The 24,594-nt window shown below is 34.6% G+C and overlaps 3 protein-coding genes and 1 long non-coding RNA gene across 4 annotated transcripts in view; 2 read left to right on the top strand and 2 right to left on the bottom strand.

Annotated features, from left to right (window-relative positions):
* Positions 1-714: 714 nt before the first annotated feature.
* Positions 715-7,619, bottom strand: LOC135681462 (inhibitor of growth protein 2). The gene is made up of 11 exons (XM_065195952.2): positions 7,437-7,619; positions 7,034-7,122; positions 6,612-6,683; positions 4,398-4,555; positions 4,127-4,226; positions 3,873-3,920; positions 3,113-3,425; positions 2,857-2,923; positions 1,757-1,795; positions 1,356-1,417; positions 715-901 (listed from the first exon to the last, which is right to left on the bottom strand). Exons 2-11 carry the CDS (start codon positions 7,098-7,100, stop codon positions 853-855), a joined length of 975 nt encoding a protein of 324 aa, XP_065052024.1. The 5' UTR covers positions 7,101-7,122; positions 7,437-7,619; the 3' UTR covers positions 715-852.
* A 3,767-nt stretch (positions 7,620-11,386) lies between these two features.
* On the top strand, positions 11,387-21,039 carry LOC135681474 (cyclin-Y-like protein 1). Its single transcript, XM_065195971.2, has 11 exons — positions 11,387-11,737; positions 12,941-13,012; positions 13,649-13,716; positions 14,605-14,702; positions 15,111-15,146; positions 16,167-16,221; positions 17,724-17,843; positions 18,469-18,583; positions 18,905-18,956; positions 19,477-19,639; positions 20,108-21,039. The coding sequence occupies exons 1-11, from the start codon at positions 11,611-11,613 to the stop codon at positions 20,222-20,224; spliced, it is 1,023 nt and encodes a 340-aa protein (XP_065052043.1). The 5' UTR covers positions 11,387-11,610; the 3' UTR covers positions 20,225-21,039.
* A 793-nt stretch (positions 21,040-21,832) lies between these two features.
* On the bottom strand, positions 21,833-23,140 carry LOC148958742 (uncharacterized). Its single transcript, XR_016144484.1, has 2 exons — positions 23,108-23,140; positions 21,833-22,393 (listed from the first exon to the last, which is right to left on the bottom strand). It is a non-coding gene; the product is annotated as an uncharacterized LOC148958742 (long non-coding RNA).
* Positions 22,379-24,594, top strand: part of LOC135681470 (striatin-interacting protein 2) — a 27,667-nt gene continuing 25,451 nt past the window's right edge. The window contains exon 1 of the mRNA XM_065195967.2: positions 22,379-23,328. Within this exon, the coding sequence (XP_065052039.1) occupies positions 23,236-23,328 (93 nt within the window). The 5' untranslated portion in view covers positions 22,379-23,235. The remainder of the gene's footprint in view (positions 23,329-24,594) is intronic.

Below are 24,594 nucleotides of genomic sequence, written 5' to 3'. Positions count from 1 at the left end.
TTGTTAATAATCTCTTCAGAAGTTTTGTCTCTAGTGCAGAGTGTGGCTCTCCGTTAAAGGGTTGGCTTAAATTGGTCCCAAGAGTTACAACGGCGCGAAGGGAATTTCGGATATTATAAAACAGACTCTTGTCAGTGTAGCTTTGCAATAAATCACTATGTTCTTCATTTCGTTGTTTTAATATTTCTCCCATATTTCCTTTGCCATGGAGGTTTATTTTGGATAATTCTACTCAAGAAGTTGTTTTTTGTTGATTTTTTGAAATACTTTTGTTTTAATCAAATTATAATTTTATGGTGTTGAGTATATTAAAGTCGCTAGGTATTTGCTGCTTATGGTAACGAATACAAAAACTTTTGAAAATAGTAGCATTCCTTTCAGTTGTTCAGTTAAGGCCGGTACAGAAATAAATTACCCGCCAAGACCAGGCCATTACTAGGCACCAAGCCTCAGCAGCGACCGAACACAGGGCAAAATTTTCAACGAAAAGTTCTATCGTTGGACCACCCCATTCTGAACAAGACTTAATATGTTTTAACATTTTTCAGTGAAACGTTCGGGTAAAAGTTCAGTAAAATGTTTAGTCCTTTAGCCTAGGCTTAAGTTTTGCATGTTCTTCGATCGCCAACAAAGATAAAACACATCGTGTCCCTGCCCTTCCAAAAAGCTAGTCACTGTCACGCTAGGCAGAAGACACGAAAACATATAACAAGGTAACGAAAAGAAAAACGAAATTTAACATACATATTATGATAAAATCAAGTATTTTACTACAAGTGGCAATTTCATTTTTACAAAAAGTAACTTTCAATGTACTTGCTATTCAGTACCGAATATTACACGGACCAGACATCATTTCTTTCCCTTTTCTCGACGTTCTATCGTGCATTGCGGACAATACCTATAAAAAATAACGTCGAATTAATAACTAAAGCCTTCCCTGAAAACAGGAATAGAAAGTAATTCTGACTAGAGTTGTATTTTCTTGTCAAGGAAGGAGATACCACTAACATGAGGATTAAATGGGAGAAAAGAAGAAACAATTGTGGAAAATTGCTGTATAAAGTTTAATTGCGAAATCTTGTAAAAAACTATTAAAAGGCTTTGGAAATAGTAAGGCTATCTAGTTCCATAAAAACAGAATTGTTGATGGATTCTAAGACTAAAGACTGGAGAAATGTTCTAGAAATGAGAGCAAAAATTGGTATCTGATTGTAATGGCCATCGGCGCAAATTTGAATCGGAAAACGCAGCGATGCTTTTGAAGTCCATATGACTTATCTCATAATAAAATAAGTCAGTTCTTTAGATTGTTGAGTATCTGAATCGAATGTACGCTATTAGCAAAACTTTACCATTTTCCTTTTGGTTTGACAGTCAAATTCACGCAGCTGAAGTGAAACCATTCGATTGGGCACTAAAAAACAGATAAGATTAGCGAGAAATTGTACGATAAAACTGTTTAAAGTTTATCAAAAAGATTTTAAATACTGCACAAAGTTAGTTAAGCAATAGAAGCTTTTTCCCATCCAACACATATTCAAGCTTGAAACAGTATAGTAAATATAAATCTCAGTAAAAAATAAAATATCGAGTCTCAACTCCAAACTCTGGATGCCTCGACTCGAATTATTCGATTATTCGACTGGGGTTCCTTCAAATTAGCTTTTTGTAACCCAGTAAACACATATTTCCAGTTGTGATTTTCTGATGAAAAAAGACACGGAGCCGTTCAGTCATTGAGCGGTCAACTTACCTCTTCGTTGTCACATCCGATCATTTCGCCAAAAGATACCTTTGATAAAAAAGGACATTGCTTTATATGAACAGGCTAACACTTTAGAAGTAAAATAATTACCTGGAAAGGACGGATAAATAATTACGTGACAACAGCGTCACTTTTAAAGACTTGCTGTTAACTCTATAGCAAAACTAATTCCTATCAAATGAACAAAGTTTTGATGCTAAGTTCTAAATAAATAATAAAGTCTGAGCATGTATTCCTGATGAAATCAACAGGATAAACTTTTGTCAAACATTGCCAATCAAAACAACACTTTTTGAATTCCAGAAAACCTCAAGTTAATTAGATTTATGACCAGCGTTTCCTTTTCTGAAAAAGAAGAAACCAAGGTGACGCTAGCGACTTAAAATGTCTCGTCCAATAGCCAAAAACTCGCTCATTGGATTAGAGAAGTGAAAATATTTTTAAATAGCAAGAAGCCTGTTTACCCACAATTCGTTTTAGGGTTTGCCAAACTGAAAGAAGATTCAGGAAACTCAACCCGAAAAACTAAGCTATGAACCAGCTTTTTGGAATATCAATTTAATTTTAAAGGTCTTATTCAAATTGAAAAAAGTAATGTATATTTGGTAGAGGATTAAATTTCTCTCAATTTTAAAACAAATAAATGTAAAGGACACTTGTACAATGTCACGTAAAATGCAAAAAGGTTTCTATTGAAAGTTTTCATGCCATTTTTATGAAAAATCTTACAGCATGAATTTACCAAACCTTAAGCATATCGATTAGATCTTGGACATTCTAAAGTTTCAGATATTATATATTTTATAGATTTTCTTAATTATTGCAGTATAATTTCTTACATAGTTATAAGTATAATAATAGCTTGGAGTTCATATTTTGTCTGAAAGAAATGAGAGAAGCACAAAGTCTTGATAATGGCAAGAAGCCAAGAGACAACTGACTAGGCTCTCATAATACTTTAATAAAATTTGCTGTTGTGATCACCAGTATTTACTTTCAGTTTTAACATGCTATCATATTGAGTAATTTTTTTCACTCATTTCCCATGCGACCATTTATCTGTAAAACAACAAAATTGAAATATAAACCTGATTGCAAGAGCAATATGTTGGTTCATCTGGATCAATAGGTATATCTGCCAATTCCTTTTTCTTTCTACAATCACAAAATATAATACATCATCAGAATTTGACTGCATCAAAAGAAGTACACCTTTTATTATGACTCATACTATGCAAGTCATGGAAACTTTATAAATAAGATCTAAATACAACTTTTCTAAACTTGATAAATAAGCCTTTATAAAAATTATTGGTTCAAATATAAAAAAAACAGACCACCTACTTCTTCTTAACATTCCCATTTTTTTTTTTTGTCTCCTTTTGTTTCCCTGTTTTCTTTTTCCCTGTTGTCCCTTCCCTCTCCTTCTTAGTTGTCTCATTTGACTTTTTGCTAACTACTTCGGTATTTGAGCTTGCACCAAGATTAGAGCTTTCTAAGGATTCAGACAATTTTTCTGTTGTCTTTGATTTCTTTTCACTTCTTGTAGACTTCTCTGCCTTACTTGATTTTTCAATTTTGGGGATTTTCTCAGGTTTTAAAAGATGCTCCTGAATATCAACAAATTTCTCACTAACTGTTTTCTGGCGCCGTGGCCCTGTAATATTGAAAAAAAATCCTATGCTTTAGACAATATGTTAGTGATGCTAGTCAGCCTGTATGCATTCAGAGTTGCAACAAAAAGATGTATAAAAAATTCAAAATCATGAAAACTTATATACATTGATTTTACATAGAATTTAAAAGTAACATACAAGGTTACAAAATGATGCAGAGAGCACAGAAATATATAGTTACCCTGAAGCCATCTTATCAAGTAAAAAACACAAATAACAATGCAAAGAAATCCAAAATAAAACCTTCTAAAAATCACATTTTACAAGTTAAAAGTTGAGCTTGTTCATAGATCAGAATAAATTATAATGTTGCCTCAATAACCTTTTTCCTGATAAAAATACTAATAGCATTTTATACTGATAGAAAATTGACCATTGGACTAGAAAAAACACAAATGGATTCAACAAATGAACTAGAATAAACTAACTTTTAGTTGGTGGGTGCCGCTCTACTCCTCTATGATCATCAAAATTAACTGAAAGAGAGAAAAATTATTACAAACTTATGAAAACTTTGATTCATAATATTATAGAAAACTCACAGAAAAAAGAAGACTTAACTTGATGTGTAAATGAGGTAGGTACCTATAAAAATTATTTTGATGTGTAAATGAGGTAGGTAGCTACTACCCTTTCAAACCAATAAAATGAAAAGTCCTTGGAAGGATAAAATAAATAATACCTGGATGATCTGGTTTATTAATCAAAGGGGAAGCTTCTCTTCGTATGGGGGTATCCATGTTTTCTGCATCCTTAATAATTTGTATGTTCTTGTTGTCCACCTTTCAAAAAAATAAAAGCAAAAATCAATTACTTGTTGTAAGAAAAATTAACAGGTTGCAAAAAAGGGTGTTGATGGGGCATATCATTATTTCAGCAAGTTATTAATAATGCAGTTTAAAGATATTTTTGTCTAAATGAAAGATAAGTTATATTTCTAATAATCAACATACAACTTCAACAATATGTGAAATAAGCTGTAGCTTTTCATCTCCATATTCTTGACTCTTTATCAGGCATCTTTGAATTTTTGTCAAGTAACGTTGTTTTACAGTTTGATCATCTGTTGAATTATACAGGTCTAGCAGGTTTGAGATCTGGCTAAGTTTACCTAAAAAACAAGAAAATTTTATAACAGAAAGATAATCATAACATAGTTCAAGTTACAAAAACCTACATGAATCAATAACAAAATTTAGCTAGCATGAATGGTAGACATAGTGGAATGTTGGTTGGCTCTTAGCTAGCTAAATTTATCAAACTAATGAGAGTTGGCAAACACAGAAGTTCAATAGAACTGCTGAAAGAAAACTGAGGAAAGACATAAGACTTTGAAGGCCAGATTAACAGGGATGGTGCAAGGCTAGGAGGATAGTTCTGCTTTCAAAACACGCTAACCACTGATTGGAAAATCATTCTTTTAAGCCTGAGGCAAGTAAGATGTTGTAGCCTCCCCTGGCTAGATATATAAGCCTCTTTGTTAGAAATTGATTGTGCCACTCCTTAACAAGATACACAGGCCATCCTACGAAAGGTCTGCGATCCCACAGACAAAGCTTGGCACTTGGTCCTTTTTCCCAAAAAGTATGGTTTATTGCACGCAATTAAGGCTATGAGTTACCATCTTAACAGTAAACATTCTTAGGCCCTGTTTAAACTACAACATTTTCATTTCATATCATATTTAGCTTCCCATTTCAACACAGAATTTTTGCCTGTTTAAATATTAGCGTTTCATTTCATTTTGGATTTGGGGCTCCTTTTATCTGCGAATGTGGTAGTGCACCAGAACGTTATACTACAGGGGGTCTGCCTTGGTTTCATTGTCTCTGCACAGGTGCATTTTCATTTGATATGGGATTCAACCATTTACACGAACAAAGAAATGTTTCTCATTTGTTTCACTTTGATCTGTCAACAGGGTCCTTTTAACCCTGCATGCTGCTTCCATTTTAGTAAATTTGCTTGGAGTGTTTTCAGAATACCACTGGGGTGGGGGGCCACTTCAATAAGCAGAGTACAGGGGTGTGCCATTTTGAAAATATGAAAGCATTTCCTAAAATTTATTGATTTCTCAAACACTCCACCCAAAAATTTAGATAAAATATGAAATGTATACTCTAAAATTTAATTCAAATTTTAGATTAATATTTAATGTTGACCAATAATTGAGAAAAAAATTCAGCAACTCAATCAAGTAAATGAAACATATTACATGATACCCCAAAATTTATGGTCATGCTAAAAATCAATCCAAAAAAAATTATGACCATAATTGATCTTACCAAAATAGATAACCAAAAATTCATTTTCAATTTGAAAAATGGTACCCAAAAATGGTACCCAAAAATGGCACGTCCTATGAAGTTCACAGAAATGGAAAAAAATGACCAATTTTTGTGAATTTCACTGCTTGTCCTTTCCATTTTTGTATGTTTCTTGGAGAGTTTTTAGAAACCTCAATTTTTGTGCATACACATGGATCCAGTGGGTTTTCAAAAAACCCTATTTTGCAGGGTATCCACTTTCGTCAGCATTTTAAAAACTCTCTGTTTGTGGTTTGTGCATTCTAATAAAATCTTTATATTCTTATAATCTTGATAAAATAGCTTCAAAAAAATAAAATGTATTCCTTTGTGCAGAATAACTTTAAAAATGGGTGAAAATTTCAAATTTTGTACTTTCAATAAATGTTTATAAATATTTCATTATGCTAAAATAGAAATAGCACCCCATTGAACTCCTTGATTTGCCAAGAAGTGTGATTGACTACATGATGGCAACTTTATTTCAGGCATACACCTTACAGAGGCATTTAATTTTTAGACTTATTTAGGGTCTTGATAGGCCAAAGCTTTTAAGCATGTTCATCTGTTTCAGTCAAGATCTGTTTATACAAATGCCACCAAATAGGACCAGAGGCATACATTTGAACAAAATGCAACCTAAGTTGAACATGCATTAATTTTATGTAATATATTGACATCACAAATATCAAAATCAGCGAGAGAAAATCAATGCTATCAAAAATTAACATGTGTTTTCTTCAATCAAAAAAATAGAAACTTAAGTTATAGATGCTTAAAAAAATTTATTTGAAAGAAATTATTTACATCGTGTACCCCAGTCTTCTTAATAAAGATCCTGCTATGAACAAATTTTCTTACCTCTGTATAGCAAATCTAGTTCTCTTAGCTGTGAAACATTTCGTTGGACATCATTGGGTAAAGAATCTATGCCTGAAACGTTTTACATTATGTTAATGTAACACAACAAAAACTTTAAATGAAATACTGTGCCAAGCCAAGTATCATTTGTCTGATCAAACATATTTAATTACTATTTAACATTGCAATCACGTATCCTTTTATCCTGGAAACTGCATGCAGGACAAAAAATTTCGCCTGGATTTATAACTAATAGATGGTTTTCATGATACTTATTTCATCAATGCCATTATGAAATCCAGAGACTTGAGGCTTCTACAATTGTTTACTGCTTGAGGCTTCTACAATTGTCACAAACTTACATATGATATAAAGCCTAATAACAAATGTTTAGCATGTGTATGTATGTAAAGAATACTTACAATCAATGAAATGTTCAATAAATACAGCAGATGGGGGGACAGCCTCTACCAAATTCACACTACTCATAATCCGTGGGTAATTCCAGAATCTAAAATAGGACAGACACATATGTTTGTTATAAAATATTGTTGCTCAAAAGATTGGTAACGGTTTATCCAAGATAGTTGTCAAATGGTGATTTGTAAAAATAAAACAGGATCTTATTATTTGAAACTATTCAAGCAAGAAACTCAATTTGAGCTTAAGAATTTGATGCTCGACACAGATGAAAAACCGAAAGCCCTTGGCCATCGATTTAGGCCAAAAGTACAAGATGTAGTTCGTGGAAAGTTGGGCACATAACAAAGCGTAGAGATTTTTACCTGTAACGTCACTTTTAGCGAAAAGCGTATAAAAACTCACCTATAGTAACCTAGAAATCTTCACACATTTGAAGACGTTCTCAGTTTGTCTTTTGAATAGTTAAAATTGAAACCAGAAAACCATCGGTAGTCACGAAATCAGTAGTAGGTAACACATGAAAGTTCACAATCCCAATTCAAACATCCAACCATCCCGCCTCGAAACGACTACAACAACATGTTTTGAGATTCTTAAAAGTACCTCATGTAATCAAAAACTAGAAGAATGCCAGAGATTTCATCCAGGCAGGGGTGCCGGGTGCCGTCGACGGGTCTCGGGGGCCTAGCCAGTGGCGGACACCTGGGGGGCGAGGGGGGGGCAACGGCCCCCCCAATACTGGTCTTTTATTCCAAAACAATGGGAAATATGACGTCATCTTATTAAAACAATAGGCTTGCCCCCCAGTATTTGACCAAGTGTCTCCCTTAACGTGCGATTACACGTTTCCTTGGACGAATTCTGTGCTGGCAACCCTTCACCGAATTATATATACGCTTTTTATAAGGAACCACTCAATAAGAAACCAAAATGTAGAAGGCAGAAGAGAATTACAGAACCGTCAATACCAAAGACAAAATCCCCGAGAAACATTTCAATCTAGAGTGTCTCTATTATTTGCATGCAAAAAATCAAGAGTTAAAAGCCGATTTCATCCATTTGGAGTTCAAAATCACATAGATTGTGCGTTACGAAGTTAGCTATCGAGTGTTCCATTGTGTAAATTCAAGTGTTTCATTTTCCATCTTTATTGGATTTCCACTTATTCATTTATCAAACGTCTTTCTATTCTTCTTTCTGCTTTTCACCTTGTCTTCTAGCTACAGTTAAGAATCTAATGACACCAATTTTCATTGCACCAAATGTGCAGTTAAATCAAGGAAATATTAAGGAAACAATTCAATATAGGGCGTTGTGCCTAAGGGGGTTTAGGCAGGGAGGCCGGAGCACAAGAGTGGGAGGGCTCTAAACAAAGTGGGGAATTTTTATGGTAGTGTTTCCCCATGATATTTGATGCAGCTACCTGAACATTGTAGTTTAGCAACAAGTGAGGGGACTAAGGGGACACTGTACCCCCAACATATCCGTCAGTAAATGAAGGATCTTCGCCAAGCAGGAGAATGAATTTTTTCTCACCCTTTGGTATAAATAGCCTTTTGCAACAATTGTAACGTATAGAAATTTATGTAGCAGTTGAACTATCAAAGTATGGCACTGAAGTATGAATTTTGAAATAGAAACACATAAAAGCAGCATATAAAATTGTTTGTCTTGACCTTAAAGAGTGAGACACGTTCTTTTTTATCAGCAAAAATCATTTCTGCACCCCTCAGAAAAAAAATTTATTTTTGCTACGCCCCTGACAGGGATGTTGTGGCTCCTAGAAAAGGGCCGGGATATAAAACCATAAAGGGGCCCATTCATGCTAGAAAACCAATTTTAGCTATTGGTGCAAGCGGAGCAGGTGGGTAAAATAGCAAAAATAATGATGACTGAACAAAAGCACTTCTTGGAAGTTCCTCGGTCAACTTTTGCTAACCTGGGGATCTTTAAAAGGCCATTTATATAATGTGCAAGCAGTTCAACGGTCTCTTTGAAGCTTCGTGGCTCAAATCGAGCTGGATCTCGCCATATCTCTTTGTTTTTTGTGAATCTTCTACAGTAGACTATTAAAGTCATACTAAATATTGCATTAAAAGTTGTTATTGTATGCAGAGCGGACCAAATTAAACAGCTTTTTATGTTTAGAATAAAAATGTGACTTAAGCGGAGTCTACTTCAACCCTTTGAAAAGCCACATCGACTAGCCCGCCCGGACCAATTCGCTTCTGCTTGAATAAGCACCTTCTCGTACAGGTTCCCAAAAAAATATGCCCCCATCTAAAAACTGTCTAATTAATAAGCCTCCAAGGGCTAATTCTTGAATTCACGGTATTTTCGAAAGCAAAGGCCCTTCCATCAGGTCGCCCAAGCCCAATTCTAGCGGGTCATCTTTTGTTTGTGGCTGTGGCTGTGGCTGTGGCTGTCATTGAGGGTGTGGTCTTAAGTGCGGCTTCTAGAGGTTGTCTGTAGCATACCCCCTTAAAATTTTTTTACAACGGCATCAATTTTACAACAACATTTTTACAAATTTTCTTCAAGTTATTTCTTGCAGAAAACAAAATCAGTGAGCTCTTACAAACACAGGGGTGACCCCAAGCTCCTTATCCCTTCCTCGGTCATTTAGTTGTCATTTAGTTTTATCGTCATCCTGGCATTCAAAGGATTTTCAAGTGTTTCCTCTATCATGACTCAATCAAATCCTATGGAAGTTTTTCATGAAATTACCTGGAAGTTTTGCAAGTTTGAAAGTTTAGGGATTTCCGCATTATCAATTTTTGATAAAAATATGCCAGACAGTCTATGGGTTATATTTACAAGGGGGGTAATTTTGAAGCAAAATCCTCTCCTATCTCAAGTTTATCATCCCCAAGTAAGGAAATATAGGAATATCCCTTTTTTAGTCAAGCCGGTTAGAATAAAACCATATAATCAACTGAACCAATGAGCTAGTGACAACAGGGACAAACTTCGTCAAATTTGCCATGGCAATTACTTGAACAAAGAGCAAATTTTAAATCGGCGTTGCAAGGGCGTAGGTAGGGGTTTCAAAAGGCGAAACTAAACACCGACGGAAAAGGGTAATGAATAAATAATGAATAAATCTTGGAGCCGATGGTCAAAGGTGCTGCTAAGTAGGACCACAATTTTTGCTTATTTAAGATAAAAATTTCCATCCAATCTCCTGAACTTTGAAGGCAACCTATCAAAGCTGTAATAACCTGTTAAAAAAACAATTTCCCTTAGTCAAGAAAATTTCCAAATGGCTACTAAATGGCCCAGTTTCTATAATAACATTATCGCTTAACATAAACTTATATTTTATAAAAGAAATTGGCAAAATCTTATCTTTCCCGAATCAAAGACAGTCAATGGCAAATAAATTTGTCATAGTAAGACCAGGCGAGCACAAAGAAATGGATGCTGCCAAGGGCATAATTTCGGTTCTTATGCTACCATTTGAGGGTTGTTGTCAAAAAAGACTATCATTTGAGGGTAATTTTCTAACACTTTAGCCTTGGCCCTTTTTGACCCTGACTAGACCTCCTGTTATGCCATAATGGGAATACCCCCTCCCCGGGGGACGGAGATGAAATCGTCGTTCATCTATGATAGAATATATACAGTGATGCTTTAGCTGCTCAGTTATTTGTTTGTTTGTATGCATTCTTTTTTATAAGAGCCAGTAAATTGAAGTTGGGAGTGGCTATTCATAAGTCCCAGGTCATCCTATCCATAATCATCAGATTGGGTGAACTCTTACCCATATCTATATGATGATTAAGAGTTTTTCTTTGTTACATGATACTTTTGGGTACCTGATTTAACAATATACCTTTAACAATGACTAGATGTCGCTTATGTTTCACATGGGCTCCGACAAAGGTTGAAAAGTGGGGGGACCAAGGGAAAATTTAACACCCATAACAAAAGATTTTGAAAAAAACTCTATTGTTTTGCAAAAAAGCGGGGGGCCAAGGTCCCTCCGGCCCCCCTTCGTCGAAGGCCCTGTTTCAATAAACAAAGATTTTGTATTTTGATATTTGTAGTAAAGGGAGATGTTCAGGTCTCGTTTGTCAACAAAGTGAGTGAAACATCCTCTATTTGCCGACAATATAGGATGTTTCACTCACCAAAAAAAATCACCGAAAAAGCACAGCTAAATGGCAGGCACGGCTATATAAAAAAATTTGTTTGTTTATTTGTTTTGTTCGCATTATCAAAACATCTTTGAAATGGAGTATTGACACAAATCGTTTGAAAACAGCATCGCCAGGTGATCGAGTTATTTGGAGTGGCGATTTCATGTAAACAATAGTCAATCAATGAAACGGCCATATGATGATATATTGTGATTACATGCCGATTACACTGCGCTCATGCTGAATCCAAAATTAGGCCCAGAAACACTTTTCGGTTGCGCTCTGAGAGCGACGCACTTAAATTTTGCAGTTAAGGTTTAAACAGTTAAAAGAAGAGGTTGTGACAATGGGATGTATCAGATCCCTCTAGGCCTTAGCACAGATGCCTTTGCCATTTGAATGTTGCTTTAGCTGCAGTCAAACTTTACTCGACCATGGGAAACAACTGTTGTATTTACGATTCTTCCGAAGACCTGAATGCCAAGCCACTCAAGGAAACTTTCATAGAAGAAAGAAAGCCAAATGAAGCAACAGAATTACCACATATAAGCGATCGTGAAGGTTAGTGAAACACTTTTATCTGAGATTGTTTCGTTAGGGTATCCCCTGTATCTTTTGTAATACCTATCGAAGGTGGAACCATCCCCAAACCTGTCGAGAACCAGCGGCCTAGCAAACAATCTGTACTCACCTTCGTATTAACATCTAAACCAATTTATTTGCGTGTAGAAAAGTCATAAGTTATTTTTTAGCTTACTGGGTTAATTTGGTTCGAATCTTCAATCAAATCTGAAGCAAGGTTTGTTCGGTGGAATGGTAGTGACTATAGATTAATGTACCACATCCCTTCCTACTTTCCAAAAACGTCTTTCAGAGATTTCCCATTCAGATATAATGCCGCAAGATTTGCGAATATGTAACAAGAATAAGAAACATTCCCTTTTTATCCTTCAGCATCAAACAGTGTAAACTTACTACTTTCAATTTTTATAATACCGAGGTATACCTAGATGCAATAATCTTTATTTTATAAATATGCAATGATCTTACGGAGATCTTTTAAAAATAGGTTTTCACATCCTAACACAATAGGTTGTATTGTTTACCATAAACATAATACTGATGGACATTAATAATAAAATGTTAGAAGTTATAACAGCTAAGCATTGAATCGTGGATAGTTTCAGAATGATATGCACCGATTTCTAACAGGCTTCTAGCGTACACTACAATATTATTTTACGTTGTGGTATGTAAGTTTAATTTGAGGAAATTCTTTTGCAATATTAAGTCAACGGTTCGAGCCTGAGAAACCTGTGAAAAAGCCTTGGAATTAGAAGATATAAAAGCAAGATTAGCATTGGAAATTGTTAAGATATACATATGAAAGTTGCAAAGATAAATGAAGCCAAGTTATTGTTGATCATGAAAAGGTATTGGAGGAAAATCATGTTTTAGTAGTTATGGGATTTTTCCTTTAAGACTAAGCATACTTGTTATTATTCAAAAGTCTTGTTGCTTATGTTTAAGGTCATTAAATTTTCATATCAAGGAGCCTGTAGCTTTGGCTGATTATCTAAGTCCTTGTGGTTTGTTTTCAGCCCTTTTACCATGTATTTATGTGTTCACCAGGAAACACATTAATGTTCCATTGATTCTTTTAATTAGCCAATTAATTGCATCTTTTCATTTCATTGTCACCAGATTTATTCTGATATGATTTCATTCTAAAAATATAAGTAACGAAATTGTATTGATTTTCAGACCTGTCAAATCTATCTGAAACTCTCTTTCTTGAAAGATCAGTTAATGGAAGGCCAAATTTTATCAAGCTTGGTAAGAAAATAGAAATTATTATATTTTTTAGATCAATATTTTATATTGAAGTTGGAGTTGGAAGTTATATGTGTATATGTGTTGGGAGTCAGATGTGTTGCTTCTTCCAGCAACAGTCTGCGTATAAATTTCACTAATATATTTTAGCATGTCTTCAGGCATAGCATTTGCACTATACTAGAAATGTAGTTGGATTTGACATAGAATATTAAATTGAGCAGAACAAAAAAATGCATAATTGAAGTAGACAGAATACTTATCAAGGACATTTAAAAGACAATTGCATATAAGAAAAATAAAAAAAGGAAACATAGAAATTGATAAAGATATTAATGCCCTTGGAGAATTTCTCCAAATTAATGGTGGACTAGCTATGGTACATTCAAAATCTTATAAACCTCTGACTTGTTTTCTACTTTGTTTAAATATGTTGATAAAATCTTTGAAATCTCTGAACTTAGGCCAGTGAATCAGAAAGCCGCTTCTAATAAATCATCTTTATCATCAACTGGTGCACAAAAAGTCTGTTATTTTTTCCTGCTGAGTGAAGTGACTCAAATGAGTAAAAAATTTGATAGTCATGTAACCCATTATCTCAGTTTCTTAAATGAAAATAATGCTTTATTATTTTTGCAGCAAATGGCACCTCAAAGTCTAAGCGTCATACAATTATGCTCTCATCTTCTAATAATGCAATTTCAAAGGTATGACTTCTTATGAATCTTTAGTTTGGTTAATAAAGAAGACTGAACACTGCAACCCTTTGTGGTTTGCTGTATACTCAATATGTCTCCTTGTAGCAATGAAAATTGACTTTTAGTTCTTCAAATGTATTTATTCAAATATTTCCCAATGTATTGTTGTATATGACATGATTATTCCTTAAGGTACAGGGTTGTCTATTTGTGGTGTACGATCGCTCCAACTACACTCTAAGCTAAGGGGGCTGTTTATTGCTACCCTAAACTAAATTCAAAGGAAAATTACTCCCTTGAAGCAGGTCTTGCAAAGAGAGGCGCTCAAGCTTGATCAATTGCATAGAAAGTTCTAGGAGCTTGATTGATTGAGCATCTAGCATATTTATGATGTCTGAAATTTAAGCAGAAAACTAAATTGTGTATCTTATTGAAGATATTTGATGATGCTCATTCGAGTGCCTAAAAGTTTGAAGGTGCTCAGTTTTTCAAGTGCCTGCTTTTTGCTCCTCACAAGGCCTCCCCTTTAAAGTTCCATTCACTTGCAGTTTCCATTGAGATGTTTCTTGAATAGCTGCACCAACAAAACTGCCAATATCGGGAATCCAGGGAGACCATTAATTTTGATAACACTGCATTGATTTACCTAATTTTGCTCAACCTGCAAGGCCTTAGAAGGGGCCAAGGTGCAAGAAAGACAATTTTAGATTGTTGATTTTTTTTGTGATATCATGGATGTGATTTATTATGATTATTCAATCTAACATCAGTTGACTATCGTCGAATACTGTTAAAAATCTTCAAGTTATCTGCTATTTGTTAAATTTTTGTCACCAAATTTTGACTTTGCTAAAGCATGGTTGCTTATTTGACAAAAAATTGCCATTTGCGCTGTAGAGCCCACAAGGTGGTATGAGAAAGGCCAATTCCTGCTCAACAATTTTCATAGATGACAATACTGTGAGTCAGCCAAACCTGAAAGCAATGCTTAAGTGGTATGCATCTGTGAATGATTATTTTTTCAAGTGATTCTTTTGTTATAATATAATTAAAAGATTTAACTTTTTGCTCCAGTTATGAGAATAGTTGTTTGTATTCATCTGGCTTGCTTCCCTTAATCTTTTCCAGATATTAAGCCAATCCACCATTTGCAGACATTACATTTAGGACATTCAACTAAGTTCCTTTTAAAGCACATTTTGCCTTTTCTGGTTTTCATCAAATTTCAGATTATTTGATAAGTTTTGGGGTATCATCTTTAGGCACTCTCAAAATTGTTGACACTATTGCATGGATATTGAAATTTGTCACAAATTGATGCAAAAAACAGTTTAACCAAGAATTCTTATACTAAAGGTATATTAGGTATAAAGAGTACACTTTGTTTTATTACTTTCTTATAGTGTCTCTCTGGCTGTATACTATCATATCAAGTCAAGGTAGGCTATTTTGCCAAATTTGAGCACATGTTTATCATTGATAGATTTTATTTTGACTATTTGCTTCTCAATTATTTTTAATTAACATTCTTTATCCATCAGTTCCTATTGGGATTACCATATCTTATTGGTGTCATCTATTAAACGCGTGCCAAAAATATATATCTTGCATTGAAATTATAAAGCAAGTTAGAAGGACTTATCAAAAGTAGGACTTAGCAAAGCAGGACTAATCTCTTTTATAACTGATTTTTTTTCAATGAGTGAAATATTGGTAAACAAGTTTACTGGAGTTTTTAAAACTTGAATGAAAAAATGCTCTACCCACATTGAAAATTTAAAAATTGCAAAAATAACTTACATTAGCTCTAATTTTATTGTTAAAATTTAAGCTGACCTTCAAATTTGTTTCAGTGTTTTATTTATTTAGAGAATGAAGGTATCTAGCTTAGAGGTATCTAGGCCAATATCGCCTCTTACCTAAGCAAAACTTTATGGGAAAAGTGGTTGTATAGTATTATCTTTTTATTCAAATGTCATATGCTATTTGCCCTGTCAAGCATTCGAATCTTTCATTGTGCAACAGAGTTAAATTTTCAGTCATAAGTCGAAAATGTACTATTTGAAAATTCAGCTAACCTCTGATAAAGCATTCCTTTTCACTTAAAACATTATTGCCATGCTTGGCTGTATGCTGGAGCCAACTAATTTTCGATCATCCATCAGATTATTTATTTGCTTGTTCGTTGGTAGCTGAGATTAAACTGTGGTTGCAAACGATTAGGGTCCTGTTTTTGTGAATATTTCGAAATGGAGAATTTCTTGTGCTGTATCAAGTAAAAATGTTTGCAACGAATTTTGTCAGATGCAGACAAGCTATGAGTTGAGGGACCTCTCCGCTGTCTCCGTTGAATCTATTTCAGTTTAAGGCAATTAACAAAATTACCATGAATAAAAGTAGACACAGTAATTGAATTAATCTGCGTTTACCATGGAATTGAAATGATGTTTTATTTTCAGTGGGAACGACAGCCGGCTGCTGGATATTTTTGATGAGAAAGCTCATCCTTTGTCTGTATGTAAAGTACCTTCTAATTTAATCAACTTATGTCTCTTATAACTTATGTTATTTTATGTCTCTACAGAAATTTATTGCACATTCGTTACCGCTGTATTCTTGAAAATGTCGTTTATCCATCTATTCTTTAAACTGTCAATTTCTTCAGTTCACTGATGCATCTACCGAAGTAAAGCTGCTTGTTTTCTTGAGACCATTCGCGTTAAAACTTTGAAACGAGAAAGGTTTATAAATGCATCCTCTTGTGAAAGACGGTTCTGAGCACCTGCTTTTGTTATGATGTAGGTTTCGAGCAATCAATTTTTTCAACAGCGGCGTATTATTGATTTTTTGAATCTCATTTGAGAGTGAAAATATTTCTATCTAGCTTGCATTTTGTTAAGAAACGCCGAACGCTTTGTGGCAAGTACAAAGAAAAATACTGAATAAAAGAAAACAAAATTATTTAAAATTTTAAGTGCTATATTTTAGCTCGTTGCTCTATCATTTTGTTGTGAAGATCATTAAAACTTGGAGATTTTCTTCTCTTCAACCTAGCAATGTCGGCGTACTTAAAACCTCCAGGTTGGCATTCGGGGTTTCCAGTTGAAAAAGGGACCATATCTATGCTCATTCTTCAGTTTCACTCCTACTGCCCATACAGGACTTTTCATTTGGCACGCAAATGATTTTTATATTAAGCCAATCTAATATTAGTTATTTTGCGTGAGTAAGGGCCTTTCCTATCAGGTCAAGAGCTTTGTTCAGGCGAGTTGTTTCTAAAAAAAGTTATACTTGCATCTGCTCGTCCTGTTCACAGAACGAAAATATCAGAGTTTGTCAGAGACCAATGATGTCCCCATCACCGTCATTTGTTTATTTATTTTGGGCTTGAAAAATATGTTTTAGACCAAGAAGTTCAGTAGAAATCCAAGTCAGAGAATATTTTTGGTCTGATTTTGACTCCCCGTGTCAATGGTCGAAAAGTATGCTCATCTCAGGGAAAGTTTTTGTGGCAAAGGAAAATATTTCACTCGTTAGAAAATTCAATAGAAACTCGATTCCGAGAACTTTCTGCTTCTGCTCTGTTCTTATGGTGATCTGATGAATGTTTCAGAACTCCTCGTCTACCTTAAATGGCAAGTTTCTAGAGCAATCAAGTTCTTTGTTGCCCAAAACGTAAAGGAAAAACTTCGAACCACTGTTTTGGCTGAAAGTTGAGAGCGGAATAATGGAAGGCTCTTCTAACCATTGGTCTTAAGTGCCTGCACAACCTGTGATGTAAGAGGGAATGCCTAGGTTTTGTCGGCTTTTCATTGAAACTTACCTTTTGTTAAGTCTATAGCAGTATGAAATACCATTTTAGTTGCAAGCACTGTTTGGATTAAATGATGTTAATGGATGTGGTATTACCCATTTAATTTTAACAGGACCTTTCTGAAAAACACTTCGGTGATGAGAGCTTTCTGTTTAAACATTCTTATTTTTATTATTATTATTATTTATTGTTTGTTTTACAGAGAGAGCCAGTACCTAGTAACTACTCGAAGATTAAGCCAGAGTACAGACATATTTACAGGTTCATGAAAACACTGTTCAACGCTGCTCAGCTGACTGCCGAGTGTGCTATCATTACACTGGTGAGTTTTCATTGTTTATCTTAGTTACTCTTGCTTCACTGGGCCTTTATCACGAGTCTAGTCTTTGTAAGAATCTTACAGGCTGATCGAGGCTAAGGTGCTTGCATTGCATTCTATGTGTATACTCACTGATTTCATCATATTTAGACAAGGCCAAGGTTAATTAAGAGGAAGACAAAGAGATAAAGGCATTTACTTGCGATACTGTTTAGAAGGAGGATATATTTGCTAAGCAGAAAAGCTTACTTTTTGATCCAAGTTTTATTAAAGAACGCTTATTTCCAATCTATTTTCTTCCTTTTTACGAAACAAAGTATTTATTTTTGCTTGAAGGATCTATCGGCACAAAAAACTTACTGACGCCTCTAATAAAGTGATAATTGACTTATGCTGTTCCACCCTTTTGATGTGTGGCCCATTTACAGGCGATATTGTCAAAGATTCCAAGCTTCGAATTTGATGATCTGCCCTTCATTTTTCGCATCACTCAATCACAAAGCAAGCAGATGGCAGAAGTTAATCAGTTTCTCGTCATTTGATCTTGATAATGTAGATAAGATCTGTTTTTATAGTATGATACTGCCAGGTCCCTGAATTAAGTTTGAGATCAATCGAATATTCGCAGGTTTACCTGGAACGACTTTTAACTTATGCTGAGATAGATATCCACCCGAGCAACTGGAAAAGGATATTACTTGGGGCAATTTTGTTGTCATCGAAAGTCTGGGACGACCAAGCAGGTATATTTATGTAAATTGTTATCGGTTGTCTATGTTGAAAGTTGTCTTTGCGATTGCGCGTAGTTTTATTACGGTTACGGTTACGACTACGGATGCCGTCATACACACCGTTGTTGTTATCAATACAGTATAGTTCCTACACGAGATAAAATAGTGTAATACAATCAAGGGAAGGGCTATTTGACAACAGTTATTTCTTTCTAGTTACTGTGTGAGCTCTTATTGACTGGCATTTGCAGAACTTGTTTATAGCAACAACAGTTATATCTTGATATATTTTAGGTGTTTTGCAATGATTGTAAATGCAATTCTTGTTTTCAGTTTGGAATGTTGATTACTGTCAGATTTTACGTGACATAAAAGTTGAGGCCATGTAAGTCGATTTACTTCATTTGCCACCAAATCCATTTCATTTTGTCTCAGATCTTTTTATCTACTACAGTCTTTTTCCATGTTTATACGTTAGGATCTCAAATATAATAACAGAGATTTGAAATCTGTCTGCTTTATCAGTTCATAACAAAAAACCATTTTAGCCTTTCAAAAGCTGGAAATTATGTTATGAACCATGATTTATTCAGCACGTTGCAAAATCATGCAGAACAAGAAAGATATTTTCTGGAAGCATCTTACTTTTTGTTTGAAGCCATTTCCCGCTACATTTTCTAGAAAGAGAGCATTTTCACAAATACTGGAAGATAATTCACTTCGATTATTTAGCTAGATTTTTCAAAATATGAAATTTAGTGCCACTCTCTTTCACTGGCGTTAGATTTACGTGTCTCCAGACACATGCTTCGAATCTCTTCGCCTTTATTTACCACACGAAGCCTGTATGAAATAGATAGTCTGTTTGTAGCCTTCCACCTTTCTAATGTGCTCATCATTTCTAGGAACGAGCTTGAAAGATCTTTCTTGGAACATTTAGAGTTTAATATCAATGTCCCCTCGAGTGTGTACGCCAAATATTACTTCGACCTCCGAGCTTTGGCAGAGCAAAACGATTTGATCTTACCTACGGAACCTTTGGATAAAGAGAGAGCAAAAAAGTTGGAGGTAACGATCCTTTATTGCTCTGCACAAATTACATGACAATTCATTCAATACACGACTATTCTTTAGATTTAATACTTAAAATCATTATAATGTCCGTTGGAATTTAATTGACAGGCACAAAACAATATTTTATGAGACATTGTGGCTTGAAGTAGTGATTAAAATTTCCATTAATTTGGTCTGTAACATATTTCATGTGATCATAAAGTTAGCTTCTAAAGCATTTATTGGATACATTCTTTCTGTATCCAATAAATACATTCATTCTTTCTGTAAATTTTTTGGATACATTCTTTCTGCAACGTTATTTGGAGTCATTGCTCTCAGTGAAAATCCTTTTGTTAGTTTCTGTTTAATCCTGTTTACTACCTTGAAGGCCCAACTCAGTACAAAAGCATCGTGAAAGATATTAAGAGAATTTCATAATCTTCCTCTTCTTGACGAGATTTGTAAATAATACTTTTTCAGGCAATAACGAGAATTTGTGAAGACAAATTACAAGATGTATCGATGAAAGCGCTCAACAGATCAAGTAGTATGGACGATTTAAGGCGCAAGAGGCGAAGTATTGCAGTTTTATCCTAGTTAAGCTCGTCTTTAGATGTTTTATTCCACTGTAGTAAAACAAACGTATTATTTTTCTTTGAAATATGAGTAGCTATCCCATTTGTAGATTTTCATGACAGTTTTCGACCACAGTATTATTGTTCCCAGCCCCCTTACAACATGAAACTGGCTTTAATTGAATAGGGTGTTAAGGAAATGAGGTCACACAGTCAATGGTCACTGTAAGCTCTTATCTTATAACGGGGCTAATTCTGCCGCACCCTGAAAGGCCTGCTCTTTATTCCATTCGGCCACAGTAGTTTGGATAAAGGCTAGCCATTCATCTTTACAAAATTAGTGTCCGTACATCTACTTTTGTGCTGGTTTAGCTTTCAGCGGGTCAAAATATTTCATTCTGATGGACTGTCCACATTGTAGGCCCTTTTTCTCGTACCACTAGTATGAAACGAAGAAATGCCTAGAAACTCAAAAACACCTTTGCTGTTAACTTCGCCAAATCGGGTCTTTGTTTTGAGATCTAACAAAGTACGGATGTGGATGCAATAATGTCGCCGTTTAATTAAAAATCGATCTGAAAAGTAAAGTTGGTCATACTTTCATTTGTGAAAGGAGCAAGACATATTCTTGCTGCCATTGCAAAATTCCGAAAAAACACTTGTATGGACAATTCTTATGCAGTTAAACGTCTGTCAGCCAATTAAGATGGCAATTAATTACAAATAGCTCGCTGTCAATCATACGATCCACTTTTGTAAGCACAAGGCAGAAAGGATACACACATTATCCAGCCTTACTACTTTTGATTTGTGTTATAAAAGAAATGAACGTTGCAATTTTATTTATTTAGCTGCTTTTTGTATCTTTGTGTAGTTAATGAACAGAAGTAAAAAACGTTTTTACATGCAGGTATTGGATTTATGATTCAACCCATGAATGCTATGTTCTTTCGAGGTCCCAGGGAGTATGCGACATCTAATTCCGGCAACGGGTGCCTTTAGGGTGCACGAAATCCACACATTCTGGTCTACAGACCGCTGAAACCTCTAAAAATGATTCCCAACTTTTTAAAATATTAGCAATACCCAGCCTAAATTTTGTTTGGAAACTTTTTGTCGATCAATCAATGTAGCAATCGTACCATTTTTTTTAAAGAATACAAATTACCTTGCTCAAGTGAGATAAATGAATCCATCTCCAGTGGTATGTACCCTCGGCTCAAGTGATGATATCTCGGGATAGAATGCACTATCTTTTCTTAAACTCGTTATTGATTTGAACAATTGTAGTGTTGTATATTTTGAACTTAAGCGGCTCCTAAGGGTCATATACGTCTCAATCAAAGTGGCCAAACGATTTACTCATTTTCATTTATTTGTTTTTTGTTTCCTTAAGAATACGAATTTTAAAAGTTTTTGCCATTATATCTATTACGTTTGAAATGCATTGCTACGAAAAATTGTTTGCAAGCAATTTTAATTGTCCTTCATGATTCCTAAGTTTCTATTAGTGAATTGGCATAAATTCAAATATCCAATGATATTTTAGATAATTCCATTTGATGCTCATTCTAAACTTTACCAATCGAGACCTACTCTGCAAACTAATCCCTAAGATTATACTTTTCTAAAGGGAAAAATTTTGAGTTTTGGCAGGCACCTTGGATTCATAAATGTCAGTCTGCTTTCATGATATCTCCAGTTTTTAACAAATTTTTTTATGTAGATGTCTCATGCTCATTCAAACTCTTGCTTAAATTATGTAGTAAATCAGGCTGTCGTTACACACGAATTTTCAGTTGTTTGTATTGTTTTTAACTTTGTGTTTTTAAGAATCTTCAAAATCTTCCAAATGTTAACTAAATGAAATGTAGGCATACACAAAGGCAGAAGGCCTGCCTCCTATTCAGTCAGGAGCTGACCTTTATTTGCTTATCACAATGCTTCTAACGAGTTTAAAATATTGCTTAAAGGGATTGTTTACTTGTTTTCGACAGTGCTCATCTCTTCTATGTTTCTTTTTGTGTCCAACTTTTAACCGTTGCTTTTGATACTGTATTCAACTGATTTTGAGAACTGCACTGGGAAGGCAACATTAACGTAGCCTGAATACTGGATACTTTCTTCTTCAGAATACTGGGTCTGCGCGCAGGCTACATTAACGCTGATATTAAGAGCATCCCAATGTCTTCTAAAGATGTAGAGAAACTATTTGAAATCACATCGTTAGGAATCAATAGTTAGGAAATCACATCGTTAGGAGTTGTTGACTAGCTAAGGCAAATAGGCTCGGTCTGAATGTTACCATATGTGATTGTATGCTGACATGCCAAAGAAGACAAAATGAAGCACATATCAATGATTCTCTTTTAAAAATTAGCCAATAAAATATAAAAGGGCAAGTACATCGAAATGCTTAGGTATGACCATAGACGGCAAATTTAATTGAAATCCCGATGCGAAGTATTGAAAGGGAAAGTAAAAGGGGTCTCAATGCATGGAGGAAGTTACAGCGACTCATATCTTAGTTCAAGGGCCACTAATTGAAAGCAACATTAAATCCTGATTAACCCATCAAATACCAAATTAAATCATTTGCAAAATCTAAAGAGTAGGCTAAAAGTATGGTTTTCTATCAACGATCTACTTGATTGTTATAAGCTAGTCATGAAATAGAAACATATATTTTCGTTTCTGCCCTGAATTTTTTCAATAAAGTTGCAACCAGGTTTAATGAACAAATAATTGTGCCCGTAATTGAAATGAAAATGTAGCTGTTTACCGGTCTATCATAAGTGTTTCGTGCTTGTAAATGTTTTTTTCAGGGGGATTTGGCAGGATTATTCGCTGACTGGTGGACATGAAGTCCCATTCATAACTATTATAGGGTAATAATTGGACTTACGACGAGTAATGGTCTCCATTTCAGAAATAAAAAAATCAAGATCTCTCAAAAAAAGATGTCAAGAATGCAGAGTTGTTGTTTTGAGACCTTAATCTCGTTTTGAAAAGGAGGAGAGAGAAATATCAGAAATGGCGGATAATCAAGCTGCTGGAACTGGTGAAGGGCGAAAGAATGTGCCAAAATTGAAAGAGCTGTTAAGAAGACAACGAAGAGACTCAGAGGTATCTTACTCTAAGATATAAGTATACTTTTGAGTACAGTCTCATTTTTAGAAATGACAAATACTTTCTATAAGACATCTTGCAGCCTGCTTACTCTCACTTCCAATAAAATAAAATAAATATATTTTTACCAAGAAACTTTCATGGATTTTTGTTGAGTTAGTTCTTCATTAATCAAGCGACTTCCTTCAAGTAAATCCTACTGCTTTTAAAGCCATATCGAATCTTAAACTAAAATTTGCCTGCCTTTTGGGGTGTCAGCAACATTTAAATGTTGACACCCCAAATATTTATCCCCAATGTGTCCCTCCTTTTTTACCAAGATATTCATACAATAGGGTATCAAAAGTATTGCACCACCTTGTTCAAGCTGGCGGCATTTTTTTCAATTTCTTGAGAATACAGAACATTTGAATGCATGAATTGGATGAAATAGGCGCATTTTATAGCAAATTTCGGCGGAGAAAGTTTGCAAATTTTGCTAACGCCATAGAAAACTTTGTTAGAAATGTAGAAATTACGCAAAAACATTTTTATTTTAAAAAATGTAGACCTAAGGGAACAAAATTTTCAAATGAGAGGCGAGTTGCTATAAAATATTTACTAGAAAAGTGGTCTTTAATTTTAAAAAAATATTGACCAAAAGATAGATGCAGCCACACAACAGCTGCTGGAAATAAAAAAAGACCTCTTGAGAGTGTTACAGTAGTAAAGAAAATGAGAGAGAGCAAACAAATTTCTCTGTTTTATTTCACTGCGTTTACACCAAGGGACAGGAAAAGACATGAATCTCGACACTGAGCAAGATTTTGCAGCTCAAAATTTGTCCATAAAAGATACTGAGTGTTTTGCACAAATACAAAAGAAAAAGTTACCTGAGTAAACAGGAACCCTTTTTACAATGATTTATTTCCATACAAAAGAAATTAAAGTTTTGGCACAGCCAGCATCAAGTCCAATTTTTAACATCGCTACAAGAATTTGATTTCAAATGAAAAACGTTACAAACCATGATCCTAATGGTTGTCCAAAAACCAGAGAATCATTAATTGTAAGAGGTTTCCAGGCGTAATACAAATTTCCACAAGAATACATTGCCAAAATATATGGATCCATTTCAAAGAGGCTTCTTGTAGTTTCAAAAGTTTGTGGCTTTCCAATCAAAATATTGAAATTTCAAACTGTTGAAAGATGTTTGCTACTGATATTTTTCAAACAAATGCTCTAAATATATTGAAGTTTTGATTGATGGTTGTTTTGCTTTCG

The sequence above is a fragment of the Rhopilema esculentum genome, chromosome 12 (assembly GCF_057945365.1).
Source record: "Rhopilema esculentum isolate cy_ngs chromosome 12, ASM5794536v1, whole genome shotgun sequence".
Classification (NCBI taxonomy): domain Eukaryota; kingdom Metazoa; phylum Cnidaria; class Scyphozoa; order Rhizostomeae; family Rhizostomatidae; genus Rhopilema; species Rhopilema esculentum.
Note: the sequence above shows the minus strand (reverse complement) of the source record. Positions and strands in the feature narration are given on the sequence as shown.

Coding starts and splice junctions, on each gene's coding strand:
- LOC135681462 (XM_065195952.2), bottom strand. CDS start 7,100: ATGAGTAGTGTGAATTTGGTAGAGGCTGTCCCCCCATCTGCTGTATTT. Junction 2,924..3,112: donor AATGGGAATGTTAAGAAGAA/GTAGGTGGTCTG, acceptor TTGTGATTGTAG/AAAGAAAAAGGAATTGGCAG. Junction 1,796..2,856: donor CATATTGCTCTTGCAATCAG/GTTTATATTTCA, acceptor TTTTTATCAAAG/GTATCTTTTGGCGAAATGAT.
- LOC135681474 (XM_065195971.2), top strand. CDS start 11,611: ATGGGAAACAACTGTTGTATTTACGATTCTTCCGAAGACCTGAATGCC. Junction 18,957..19,476: donor GACATAAAAGTTGAGGCCAT/GTAAGTCGATTT, acceptor CATCATTTCTAG/GAACGAGCTTGAAAGATCTT. Junction 19,640..20,107: donor AGAGAGCAAAAAAGTTGGAG/GTAACGATCCTT, acceptor ATACTTTTTCAG/GCAATAACGAGAATTTGTGA.